This window comes from Pleurotus ostreatus (assembly GCF_014466165.1).
Source record: "Pleurotus ostreatus strain PC9 chromosome Unknown scaffold_5, whole genome shotgun sequence".
NCBI lineage: Eukaryota > Fungi > Basidiomycota > Agaricomycetes > Agaricales > Pleurotaceae > Pleurotus > Pleurotus ostreatus.
In genome coordinates this window covers 95,124-108,264 of record NW_023503160.1, presented here as the reverse complement: position 1 = coordinate 108,264, position 13,141 = coordinate 95,124, and the positions used below count along the sequence as shown (strand labels likewise).

The window sequence follows — 13,141 nt, the reverse complement described above, 5'->3', positions numbered from 1 at the left end:
CTGCTGTACTTGAGCAACGGGCTGACCAGTTCGTCTGCAACGCCAATGGTAGTCGCGGCGGGTGCGATACTACTGCAGCGAGAAAGGCATGACGGCTACTCCTTCTTGTTGATCATTTACTTACTTTCCTTCTCCAGTGCATCCAGGCGCTCAAAGCTCAATTAAGGCCTGTAGCCGGCGGCAAACTGTCATTTTCGGGGAACTACGGTGCCTACAGTGGTGGCTGCCGCTGCTATGCACAATGTAGGACTGGTCCCAACTATCCAACTTGCATAGGTGCTCGAAGTCTCTTTGATTTCTAGGTCACTTTTACTCACAATTTTGCCGTCCTAGTTGGGTCAACCCGCTACGACGATATCTTTTATGGGCTGCGCGACGCTTGTATCTCCAGCGCCGCTCGTGCTCTTGGTACGTCCGCAGCCTGCCTTTTCGCTCACAGCTGACTCACATACTTTCCCTATGTTCTAGGTTATGTCTATGTAAGCCACATTCATTTCGGGCGAGGTAGTCGTACTCACTATCATTCCTTGCAGGCTGACAACGCCAAATGGGAGTTCGCTAGGTATCCTTAGGTCGTGTTTTCATCTTTACTTTGCCTTCCTTGACCTACCCAGAAAGAGGACATTCGGACATTTGTTACAATGCTGTATGTTCACGCTTCGAATACGGTTGATTTCTTGTACATTTCGGGATCAAGTACAAAGTACAGGAGCTCATCGACAGAGTAGAGGTCCGACGGACTACTTAGAAGGAGATAGTCGCTCCTGCAGTACCAACGACGGCTGCGCGAACACTGTCGGTAGGGATGAGAGTGTAAGAGTATGGGGCCGTGGTAAAAGTGCCAACGGGGGCGGTGTTCTCTGCACCACCGAAGTCGTTACCGACCGCGACGGCGAATCCCTCGTCAGTGGCGTACAAAGGCTTAGTAGTACCTTGAAACAAGACGGCGGGCATTAGCATTTGAGTGACAAGGACATTGTAGGGACGGACCAGTCCAGACATTGTTCTCGACGAGAAGTTGGGCAGCGTCGCGGGTGTTGATTCCGTCGTTGTTATTATCGAAGACGTTGTTAAAGATGTGGCCAGTTCCGAAGCGGAAGGAAGGAGTCCTGATTATGGCGCATCAGTGTTCTGGACGTCGAGAGATCTCTTATTATGGATCATACCTGGAGTTCAAGTTGGAGAAGTAGTTGTTGGCATATGTGACGGTGATTGCAACATCCTCAGCGCCATTATTGTCGGAGTGACCAACGAGGGATCCTTTCCAGTGGTCGTGCAAGATGCTGTTGGTAACCGTCACACCAGTGGGGCCGTGAGTGATATCCAGAAGGCCATCGTAGCTATGAACAAGATAAAATCAATATAAGGAATAGCACTTCCAAAAGAAGAGCGTACAAGTCCTTGTCGTGGTCACGGTCGCTCGAAAGGTCGAGATGGTCCAACCAAACTTGGCTAGCCGCTTGGACAGCGACGTTGTCACCAGGAGCCAAAACCTTCGAGATTTTGATGTTACGAATGATAACGTTGCTGACATCGATGACGCGTAACCCGATTCCATTGAGGACTGGAGATTGGCAGTAGGCTTGAGCGAATATCATAATTATCATTGAAGTAAGACAACAGACCGGCGCCGTTACCCAGGACGGAGGTATTCCCGCCAACCTTGACGATAGCGTCACCAGTGATGGTGCCTACAAGTAACGAATGAAACGTGTTTTCTGGGAAGTGAATGCAACTATGACAGACCAGAAATAATAACGATTTTAGGTTCGTCACCGGCCACAGCGGCAGTGAGTTCTTCGAGAGTGGTTACGGTAGTGGTGGGCCCTCCAGATCCGCCGGTCGTGCTGGGATGGTAATGTGAGACGGGACGAACATTCGCGCACGCGCTGTACTTACCCGCCATTTAGGGAAGCATAGCCGACCGTCGCGACGTCGTTGACAGACGCTCGCTTGACCAAAGCCGGGGAAGCCTACAAGTATAGAAAGATGGTCTGGTTAGCTCTGTTTCTGTTCAACAACATAGAAAGCTCACCGAGACTACTTGGACGGCAAGTAAAGCAATAGCAGAGATGATCCACTTCATGTTTGCTTTGGTTGTTTGACCTGTTCAGAAAGTAAGATGAACAATGCACGAATGTTGTTCTGCTCTTTCAACTCGTCTCATCGACGTTTTTATACGCAGAATGTTGGCCTTGTATGGCCCATCACTACTCATCGGATTACCCTCGGTTAGAAATCAACGCGTCACAATGAATACAGTGGAGACTTTCGTTGTTCATGAGACAAGCGCCTAGAAAGTCAGCGGACCGTCTGGACCGCCCGGACCAGAAATATCCTCGTTCCAAACTCGTTCGCGCCAATATGTGCTTGCGAACTTGTCAGAACTATCGCTATGTAGGTAAGAGTCGAGGGCAGCAGTGACATTGAGTGGAGCGCACCATGCAACCGGAGTATTTTTCTGCCGGCACGCCTTCTTCGATTTGCACGAGGACAATGAACAAGGAAGGAGAGAAAATGACGAGATGTCTGCTTGGGTGCGGAAATGCGTTGTTTTCCCCGAGGCGGAGAATTGCGAAGTAAATGGGTGGTGATTGTGATGGGTGGATGTGGAGTCGAAGTTAGTGTTTTTGCGAATGAGAGAGACGCGAATGAGAGTCGGGGGATTATGTTTTACTTTGGCGGGCCGTTTTGCAGTCTGCTGGATGCACCACCGACCGGATTTACGGGCAGGCAAGGCAAGCGAACACTATTGCAATTGGCGCCACAGAAATGACGCCGTTCCGAGACTCCACGGAAGTTTGAGATTCAATGTGAAGTGTCGTCCTGTTTGCGACAATCCACTGGCTTGTAAGACTGATAATTTCCTTCGCCTCCAATACCTCCTATGTCTCGGGGTGCGCCCACGGGCATGCGTGGAATGGCCTCCTTATTTGTCAGGAGCCGTAGCTGAGATGCGATATACTGGATTTGACTTAATTCACGCCCGCGAGTTGGGGTACCGTTGGTTTTTGTGTCGCAAAGCTATCCAATGACATCTCGTTCTCGGTGGAGCTCGAAGAAGATCATTCACTAGCAAGTAGTTGACACCGGCGAAGGATGATAGCGGAGACGCATGTCATCGATTTCGCTGTTCCGACATTCGAACCACCTGACCAATACGCCGATGCTAATTAGCACCAGCACCCGCGCATTAGATGGGAGTACGAGGATGAATGCGATATCATCTGTTAGATCATCGGACTTGGATCGTAATTGCATGCGTGCAACTAGAAGAAGGATGCATCAAACGCTGTCATCGACATCTTCCGAGGGTTATGTGCAAGCGTAGGATAGGATAAAAGAGCTTATAAGAAAGCATGATCATAGTTTCTATAAGGCTACGAACGGAAGGGGCATAAGCATAAGCAAAAGCGAAATTGGGAACCAAATACGAATCACCTAGAAAAGCTCCTCTGAATGGACCGTCTACAACTTGACGCTCTCTAACTCTTCGTCGACATCCGTCCACCACTGATTCCAGTCCCTGACTGACTCCCCTTCAAGCCAATCAGGTTTATCGTCCAACTTGTCCCTGCGAAACCGGAGGAGACCGGAGTCGGCATCATCATTCATGCGCGCAAAATCGAACATCTTCAAGGAGGGAAGTGCAGAGAAAAGGTCTGTCACAGACTCTACGTTGTCGTCACATATAATATTGAGTTGAAGGAATTCAACCTTCGTCCCGAAGAGGTTGTCGACGAAGAGAAGCAATGCAGATAGACTTTCGATGGGTTCCTATAATCGATGAGTCAACCTTCAAGAGAGAGTAAATAAATAACGAACTGACATCAGAGGTGATTTGGAGGTATTTGATTTCGGGGCACAAGCGAGCGTATACCGTTAAGGATAATGGGTCGATTGTGTTAGACGTGATCAAGAGCGACTGAACACACTTCAACATGGGTAAGGGCGTGGCGTCTATCCGCAACTCGAGAAGTGGCGATAAAGATTCGAGATTTTCAGTTGCCAGGCCCAGGTGAGGGACATGTCTATCTGTGAGGACGCTCTTTGCGAAGTCAAGCGAGCTGTCACTCAGAAAACGGAGCAAGGGCAACGCGTCTGTTGCCAATGGAATAGATCCTATGCCGTCCCCGTTAACCTTCACGTACTCCAACGAAGGCATCGACTCGAGGAAAAACGCGAACGAAATTGCATCTTTCACATCCGCCGACCAGCAAAGGTGAGTAATACTGGTAAACCGGCATGATGCATTGACTATGGGGGGCGCAATGGTCACGCCTTGATATAGAACCGTGAGATATTTCAGATTGTGCAATGATAACAGAAGGGCGCTCGTCAGACATCTGTCGATTTGTCCCGGCGTCGATCCGGTGGTGTTCGGTGGATATCTACCAAGGTATAGCGTTCGAACAACATCAGCAAGCCGACCGTCTCCTTTGGTAACTGTTTGACGAAACTGCTCGACCAGATGGGAGATTCCCTTCCTTTTCAGTGAAAATCCAATGGAAGGTTCCCTGTATAACACGGTTTCGACAATTCCTTTTGTGTATCGCGAGATGGAGGCCATGGGTGCAAGTTCATGCTGAGGGAATTGGAGGTGCTCGAATATGGAAAGCCAGATTTCTGGTGGTAGCCTGTGAAGCATCTGTGGCTCATCGGTGTGAATCAGGTCTTGGCCTTGAAGAAATGTACTCACCTGGTCGCTGAAAGTATATGTAACAGTGGCGGTTAGTGACAGGTTGCTTATACTCTTCGGCATCGTCCAGTCGGGCAAGGAATTGCGGGGTTCGAACTCTGACATCGTATTCACGTGCAACTACGACACTGGCTTTACATACTAACACTTCCGTTAAACAACATATCCTGCGGCTTTGTTGCTCATGTCGACGATAGATCTGACCAGCGTCGCAATCTCAATAGCACCCTGTCATCGGTAAGTAAATGTGAGCGAGGGAAAATGTTATGGAAGGGATTGGGAAGTGATACGTACGGGAGTATCGGAATGACAGCAGATAGACACCTCTGTAATGTTCGCTCCTAAGGGTATCTTGGACCCGTCATTCGTCGTAACTAACCCTTCCGTTAGTAGGGTTTCAACCTGTTAGTATAAACATCAGTGAGATTTGCCATGAATAATGAACGGCGAAACTCTTGCTCGGGTTTTCACAATGTCGTGCGGAACAGGGTCATGTTTTCTTTAATGGGTACACATGAGATCTTGAGAGCCCAGTTCTGGAAGAGCATTGGAAGAACGCGTACTGCGTTATTATCAATTTACCCTCAGGGTTGTAGTCGAGATCAGCGAACCACTCTTAGGTATCTGTAAGTCAACTACGATGTTTGGCAAGTGAGGGGAGACTAACCGGCAATGAATTTTACTCCTGCCTCTTCCGCCGCTTGCTGATGGGCGGTTCCCGCTAGCCCTACAAACGCTACCCCTTGGCCACCATTCGCTTCCTCGGTACTAAATATCTTCACAACTTGCACGGCCGCCCGAGCCAGCTCGATTGAACGAGAGGCCTGTCCATATATTGCACCGTGTAGTTTGATCTACAGTAAACCTATGTGAGCAACCCGAGTCAACGGAAAGATTCAGCGTAAACAAACGTGATTCAGAGGTAAATCGTGGCGCTTGAGAAAGCCTGCCAAGGCGCCGACTTGGTACACAAAGCACGACACAAGTTCTGCCTGGATGTGGAGGTCAGATAATGTAGTTCATCAAAAGAGTGCATACGGGCGAAATGTTCATTTCTCTTCGCCCAAATCCTTGTCTATCAGGAAGCGAGGGGTGGGCTCCCACAAGGACGCCGTTCTCTTTAGCGAGTGCTACGGTCTTGTCCATGATAGAGAAGTCGCTGGATTCATGAGTGTAAGCGACGACCTTCACGGTCACGGCACTGAATAAGTGAACCGAGGTCACTCACGACGCGTGGAATCCGCAGGCAACGTTCGCAAGATGGATCGTCTTCATAAGGGCAGCATCGTCCGCCTACCAACATGCATTCACCGTAAGATGAGTAAAGTTTGCCATGACCAAGCCAACCTACTATAGTGTATAACGAGAATCCCTTCAAGTTCGTTAATTCTTGCAAAGCGAGGTGACATCTATAGGCCTACCTCTCCCATGTCACAGTTTACCGTAGCTTTCAAGGGAGGCATGGACAGCAGTTGCGAGTCGCGCCGTCAACCAGGGAGGGGCGATAAGGTGTGAATCAGAATATGGATCAAAGGACTCAGCTTACCATGCAGAGCGTCGTGAGAGCCACCACAGAGCTGTATCTATATCTCACGCCTCCACATTTGCCCCACCATTTATTCTGGAATGCTGCTATTCGTGGCCCGTGAGCTGGATGCTCGGACCAATCGGTAAGCTGGCATATGGCCCGCCGAAAATATTTGAGGAGAAATAGAGCCTAGCTACGCAAACGATGGTATGAAGAACTTCACGTAGTTCCGTGTTCAAAGGTCAATGTCAGTGCTGATCCAGAGAATACGTGGTGGGAACGCACAATGAGAATGATGAATCGTTGTCCACGCTCGCCTTTCGAGATGTCTCTCGTCAAACTCGAGCCTTCAAAGTTGCATTGATTAGTGAACGCGCGTGAACCCTTGTGCCTGCTCAGGAGGGCCTTAGGGGTCCGGCCTACGGCAAAGGCAAGAATTACGGGGCCCGCGGTATATTTTCCAAGGTAGCCCGACCTTCGGCACATATATACATAGACTATGGGATAACACTACTCGATGTACAGCACATGCATGACATACAACGTACTAAACTATTGCATGGGCCTTGTCAGCCAAATGGGGAGTCCCGATATTTGTCGGTGATTCAGGACGGCAGTATAGATGGGGGGCAGGGGTGCTGTCATCGGGGCGATCAAATGCCTTAGATTAGGGAACGACAGTTCCTGTGGAGATACGTATACTCCGTCCTCTTGCATTTGGATTTGGGCGATGCGCCCCGCCGCCGGAGTCTCCTGGACCAACGCGCCCATGACGCCGCGCAACGTCTTCTCGTCCACGAACAAACCCTCTAAACGGGGAAACGCAGCAGACACCGTCTGCGTCCAAAAGCGGGGGTGAAGCTGATGGTGATGGGGGAGGCGACACTGCAGGGATCGCACTTCGCGGCCTGGGATCACGTTGAAAGACCAGGCGAGCAATTCGGCGTCAACGAGCGCCCTGCCGTGCATCGGTCCCTCAAGAGCGATAGACAGCAACAGCACGTCTTCCAACTGCCCAGTTCGTTCGTCGGACATAGAGAGAGCCGCGGCCTGCATGGAGTACAGCGTGCTCTCGACAGCGAGATGGCATGCAGGATACGTGAAGAAGTAGAGCTCGAGGTGCGACCTGCAGACGTCGAACAGCGCAGCGTATGCGTATTCCTCGTTTCCTTCGCGCTCGCACGATTCGGCGATCACGACCAGGTGCGCAAGGCAGTGGAACCTCACGCGTCGCAGGAGCGCGGTGCATAGGCTCATATGGTCATCGAAGCTGAGAGTAGACAAGCGGGGGAAGTCGATCGTCATCGCGATATCTTCATGATCAAGCCCGAAGTTCAGTGGTACGCATCGCGTCAGAAAGAGCTCTTCCAACGAAGACATCCGCGATAGCGCATCCACGAAGCACTGGCTCCCGCACCGGTTGGGGCTGGCGACACGGAGGCTTGTAAGATTCCCAAAGGCGGGTGAGTCCCAGCTGAGTTTCCAGCCGCCGATAGCGAGTTTAGCGAGGCGCGGGGGGGCCTTGCCACCAAAGAGGTCGAGAGCAGCACCGTCTAGTTCCTCGTCGTCCGCGTCTTCCCCCGGCCCCCCGATCCAGAGCGCGAAGGATTCCAAAAGCGGGGTATCGCAGGTGGCGCCGAGCAACGACTCGGAGACGTTCGAACGAAACTCGTCCTGCCGCACGTACATCGCGAACACCGACATCCGGCATCCGGTGGAATTCGGCGAAGAGGAGGTCCGCGGCTCGGCCTGGGACGGGGTTCGTGCCGTCGGCGCCGTATAGCTGGAGGGGCATGTTCTGCGAAAATCGGAGGGCGGCACGCATCTGGGAGGGGGGCTCAGACCCGTAGATCGTCGTACATAGTTCGGGGGCGCCTCGTATGGCGTCCCGCCACGCACTGCATACCAGACTCAAGGTATTCAGCAAGTCGCACGGAGGGAGCCTTCGTTCGTCGCTGTTAGAATCTGTGATAGAGATTTTGATGATTTCGAGGAGAATTTCGGCGGGGATTTTCTCGATGCTGCACGTTTGTGAAGTGTTCGTGGTGGTCGACATGAGAATCCCGAAGGAAGAGGCAGGAATACAACAAGTGGGGCTATTTAACCACCACCCACAATTCCCTAATTTATCGCACAACAGGTGTGGCAGGTTGGCCACTTTTGCCACATCCATTGAGTGGAATGTTGTTCAAGAACGCACATGGTAAGTTACAACAGTAGCAATCCATTAGGAAGGGAAGTCACGGACGAGATACATGAGGGCTACCGATACGATATATTGAGTCACTCAAAGAAATCAAATCATAATCCAGGTTCACTTACTTCGCGGGTCATAACCATCAAAATATCAAGCGCTCGAAACTCCTTGGATGAGTGTCTTCGCGGCGTGGGATCGCGGCTGGATCTGGCATTTGAAAGGGAGCGGCGACCTGTATAATGTCAGCGTACTGAAAGCGCAGAATCTCTGAGCACCTACGGAATCAAACCCGGGCAATACTGCCCAGAAGGAACGATGACATCACCGTCTTCGTCGACGGCGTGGGTGAATTCGAACACGCTCAATAGCAGCGCCGTTGTTATCCAGATGGACGCGGAGGCAAGGTGCCGGCCCGGGCAGAGGCTGTAAATGTAAATAGTTAGACAAACGTACACATATACCATGGCACAGATAATAAACAAACGGATACGGATCGGACTAACCGTCTGCCAAATCCAAACGCGACAGTGGGTTCCTTCATATCTGGGTTCAGTTCACCGTCTGGCAACAGCCAGCGTTCAGGTTTGAATGCAAACGGGTCGGGATATCTCGTTGAGTCGTGCAGCATTGCCCTGAAAACGAAAACGAATCAATGCGAGGGAAAGAAAAGAGAGTGTGGGGATTCTCGGTCACCATGCGTTTCCGAGGACAATCGAGTTCGCGGGAATGCGATATCCCCTGTACGCATCCTCGACCGTTACGAAGTGAGGTATTGCTTAATAATAATAAAACATGGATCAGACATCATTGGTTATGCTCACAAACAGGAATGGGTGTGGCCTACCTAACGGCGTTACAGGCTGCCACCTGAAGGGAATCACTGTCATTCACAAGAAGACATACTGATGAACACGGACCTTTGAACTTCTCTGGTGATAGCGGTCACGTACGGCAGACTGTCCATATCTTCAAAATCAGGCAGCCGCTTCCCCTCCAGAACGCTATCGATCTCTCGTCGAGCTCTGGCCTGAACGTCTGGGTGTGTTAGTAAAGCGAGAATCAACGAATTTAACGCCGATGTTGTTGTATCGAAGCCGGCTGATCAAGACGCATGATAGTCAGTATCAAAGGATGGGCGCTAAGGAACCGGGGAGGTGGCCTACCAGCATACAGGTTGGCGGCGGTGCCTTGAATGAGACGCTCCTGTAAGGCAACATCGCCCGTGTCATCTACGTTTTCGAGACAGCGTGAAGTAAATGAGGGTTCGTAGGTTCCGCTGGCCTGCAATCAGACGCCCTTCTTAGTAAGCGGCACGTAACTTGAATAAACAAGCGGCTGTACGCACCATCTTTTCCTTCACGACAGCAAAAGGATCCCTGAGCATTGTTTCTGCGTAGTGCTTCCACTCTTTGGCCTTCTTCTGAAACCCGGCCCCGGGCACCCACGCCGGAACATACTTGAGTATAGGCATGACTTCGACAAGGAATGCGCCGTGAAGGGATGCTATGTTCAATCCGGCTAGCGCCTTTTCAGCGGTAACAACGTGGGGATCTTCCTTCGCAGCTATATCAATAGCATAGCCAACGTCCATGATGATGGCGACGGTGGTACTGAATCGTTGTTAACATCAACTTGTCGGAGTGGAGAGGGTGGGACCTACTGGTTGATGTGCTCCATGAAGTCATCGGGGGACTCAAGGAGGCGCGTCAAGAGGCCGCTCGTGTGCTTGAGTACTTGGGGCTGGAATAAAGCGGTTACGGCGTTCGGGTGAAACTCCCTTTGGAAGAGCCTGCGATGCTGCTTCCACGACTCGCCATATTCCATGGCAGCGAAGAGCCACGACCAGCCCATTCTATACCCCTTGTGAGTTCCTAGCAAATTGTACGAGGTCAACAAATACTCACAATTCGTTAAGCATAATAAATCGCGGGCTAGCGACGAAGATGAAAGACACTTCAGCAAACGAGAGAAAAGCAGAACACACCGACTGGAGTAGATAGACGATCGCTTGTCAAATAAGTCGTTGGCTGCCTCGGCCGTGTCGATCACAACGATGGATGATCCAGCGACATTGAGATGAATGATGTCAGAGTCTGAATGGGCTATCAGCAAGAGAACAACAATTTGGAGAAAGTTCGGTGGTTACTGTATTGCTTCGACCATTCGTGGTACTGGATCCATTGAAACTCGGATGGAGCATCCAACAAGTTCCCGATAATTGGGAGCTTCTTTGGACCAGGTGGAAGTGGGAGATTCAACTGACCAGACCTGGTGTGCCGTTGGCTGTACAAGGCTGCGCATGCCAGAACAGCTAGAGACACATAGATGGGCGTCGACATCTCAACGCTCTCTCCCTACCTCGGTACCGTTGCGGGACGTATATATGCCATGACGATCCTATACACCGCTTCTTGATAGTGGCAACTCATCGACACTAACGAGTAAATCTGCCGAAGCGATGATGTCGTAGCAGACCTTCACGCTGACGTCATTACCCACATCATGCGGACATACTGCGCAGATAAATACATAGATAGGTGCACACAACAATGGGAATCATCCTAGAGGGTGTTAGTCACTCCGTTCATTGAATAGTGCCTGGTAAGTAACGTTGACGGAATCACTGCTGCGGGTTTCCAGAGTAGCCGTTTGTGAAATGAATGCAATACGCGCCCAAGTGGTAATGTTCGGCAGGGAGGCGTATCGCAGACCGGGGAGCGATCAGTTGTGAGGTAGAGGAGTTGGTTGGTTCGCTCACGAGTCTCATATCGAACGTTTAGTTTGCTACTCCTCGTCCCCGCTAATAGTGACTTCGTATGTATCCAGACTCCACTCGATCGCTCCCTGCCGACGTCAGGCTATACCGCGTTTCATCAGTCTTGCCTGATGCCCCAGCGCAGGCTAGCTCAAGCCACGTCAGAAAGCACATTTACCAGCGTAGGGCAGCCTCGCTAAGGGCGTGGGACCAAGAACTGAGATTCTGGCCGCAATGTTGAGCTCATGATATAGCCCAGCCGGCCGAGGCGAATCCAGTGTGAAGGCGAACGGAGTGGAAGTCAAGTTTCGGGAGTCACCAGCGCCTATTCTGGTTCTTCTCGAACCGTTGGTCGAAGTCCAGTCACGACGACGAACGTCCATGCCACAGTACACGTCGATGTGTTATGTGCACCGATACACTCATTTTCATCTGGTCCACTGCGCCTCACATGTGCCGCGACATTCGGGATAGCCTGCACCATTTCTCGCAACCAGTTGAACGGCACTCGTCGCGTTCGAGCGTGAATTGTAGAGTTATACGTTGGGGGATGCTCCCATATGTAGGCAGCAGGTAGTCGTTGGGCGTCTTGTCACTCGAAGGGCTTTGGGAAGGCGAAGAACTCGGGAACAAAATCAAAGAGGGCGGGAGCCCCGGCCCCCGAGTATTAACGTGAGCAGAGAGCTCATGAATGTACCGTACTACTCAGAACTCACGTCGAGAGGATGCGAGAAGTATCAGCGCATCGTTCGCTGGCTCTGCGTGGCCGTTAATGAGTGCTGAGGGGAAAAAGTCGAAAGTCGAAGAATTTCGTCCAACCGGTGTACATATCACCTTTTCGATACACCCTTTCCCATTGTTGCAAAATCCCGAATAACGCCGAGCTGGGTCCATCCTCGATAAATCCCGAGATTCCATGTTAACTTGACACTGGACCTCAATACCGCACGGCGGTCTTCTCATGTTGCCACAGATATGATCTAAGTAGTGCTAATCGCGGTTGCTTGTCTCACCGTGGCTTTGGCGATAATTACCTCCTCCGTCTACCAGCTGCAAGAAACATCGCGATCAGCATGTCACAGACGTGCTGTGACAAATCAACGTTAACGTTCAACGCCTATGACGCCTCGTGCAGCTCTGGGGTGGTCCCAACCTCGCGCATTGTGATTACCTCATGGCACGTATTGTCTTACGGGTTCTCGTATATGCACTAACCGTATTCACCAGGCGAGGATCATTCTGTCGTCGTACTCAACTTGCATAACGGACCAAGGTTTCACAAGGAGAGTCTCCCTCAATTTCAATTGCGCACTTGAGTGGGCATACATGCCCCCTTTGCGCGCCATTAATGCCTGACATATCCTCTCTCAGAGCTCGCCACTTCTAGATCGTGTTCATAGGGTGATGGTATCAAGTAGTCGCTATATCAGTGTCATCGAAGTGTACGTCGAAGCGCGCATTGAAATACAACGAATCGAGTATGATGTCTGGATGGCGACCCACGATTAAGATGCATCCTAGTCCAGAGAATCTGGAATGAATATTGCTCACATCTCCGTGACCTCTTACCTGACGTTGCGCAGATTTGTTGTAGATGAGAGACCAAGAGCTCGCTGGCTAAGGACTAGCAGAACCGGATGAAACTTCCGCAGCGCGCGTAAAATAAAAACGTTGATTCAACCCAGGCTCGAACTGAGGACCTTCTGTGCGGCAGTGCTATACTGTAAGACAGATGCGATAACCAACTACGCCATTGAACCTATTGATCAGCACGCGACACACACCATCGCACAGGAGCACAGGTCTTACGCGCAAGAAAATACTGTTTCACAAAAGGTACAAGTACAAGCATGCCGAGAACAGGGAAATGAGGCCAATGAGAATAACGCACGCTCTGATGATACTCGTTTATATTCTTCTCTGAAATACCTCTTCATCGGAGAGCCCGTTGTGCAAGGTGCC

General features: G+C 50.9%; 5 protein-coding genes and 1 non-coding gene across 6 annotated transcripts; all 6 read right to left on the bottom strand.

Moving 5' to 3' along the window:
• Positions 1-744: 744 nt before the first annotated feature.
• Positions 745-2,086, bottom strand: PC9H_007014 (uncharacterized protein; the record flags this gene model as incomplete). Its single annotated transcript, XM_036776550.1, has 8 exons — positions 745-932; positions 991-1,109; positions 1,167-1,340; positions 1,396-1,564; positions 1,626-1,691; positions 1,747-1,847; positions 1,900-1,973; positions 2,036-2,086. The coding sequence occupies 8 exons, from the start codon at positions 2,084-2,086 to the stop codon at positions 745-747; spliced, it is 942 nt and encodes a 313-aa protein (XP_036630170.1).
• Positions 2,087-3,468: 1,382 nt separating this feature from the next.
• On the bottom strand, positions 3,469-4,804 carry PC9H_007013 (uncharacterized protein; the record flags this gene model as incomplete). The annotated part of the gene is made up of 3 exons (XM_036776549.1): positions 3,469-3,777; positions 3,830-4,648; positions 4,700-4,804. 3 exons carry the CDS (start codon positions 4,802-4,804, stop codon positions 3,469-3,471), a joined length of 1,233 nt encoding a protein of 410 aa, XP_036630169.1.
• A 48-nt stretch (positions 4,805-4,852) lies between these two features.
• Positions 4,853-6,162, bottom strand: PC9H_007012 (uncharacterized protein; the record flags this gene model as incomplete). The annotated part of the gene is made up of 9 exons (XM_036776548.1): positions 4,853-4,927; positions 4,994-5,101; positions 5,214-5,314; positions 5,367-5,553; positions 5,611-5,691; positions 5,738-5,858; positions 5,928-5,992; positions 6,051-6,071; positions 6,121-6,162. 9 exons carry the CDS (start codon positions 6,160-6,162, stop codon positions 4,853-4,855), a joined length of 801 nt encoding a protein of 266 aa, XP_036630168.1.
• A 617-nt stretch (positions 6,163-6,779) lies between these two features.
• Positions 6,780-7,931, bottom strand: PC9H_007011 (uncharacterized protein; the record flags this gene model as incomplete). The annotated part of the gene is made up of 1 exon (XM_036776547.1): positions 6,780-7,931. One exon carries the CDS (start codon positions 7,929-7,931, stop codon positions 6,780-6,782), a length of 1,152 nt encoding a protein of 383 aa, XP_036630167.1.
• Positions 7,932-8,574: 643 nt separating this feature from the next.
• PC9H_007010 (uncharacterized protein) lies at positions 8,575-10,763 on the bottom strand (the record flags this gene model as incomplete). Its single annotated transcript, XM_036776546.1, has 13 exons — positions 8,575-8,656; positions 8,704-8,847; positions 8,928-9,056; positions 9,118-9,199; positions 9,269-9,291; positions 9,342-9,522; positions 9,588-9,705; positions 9,770-10,034; positions 10,085-10,276; positions 10,329-10,355; positions 10,409-10,517; positions 10,571-10,682; positions 10,746-10,763. 13 exons carry the CDS (start codon positions 10,761-10,763, stop codon positions 8,575-8,577), a joined length of 1,482 nt encoding a protein of 493 aa, XP_036630166.1.
• A 2,088-nt stretch (positions 10,764-12,851) lies between these two features.
• PC9H_007009 lies at positions 12,852-12,939 on the bottom strand. The gene has a single exon. It is a non-coding gene; the product is annotated as a tRNA-Val (tRNA).
• Between the last annotated feature and the right edge of the window lie 202 nt (positions 12,940-13,141).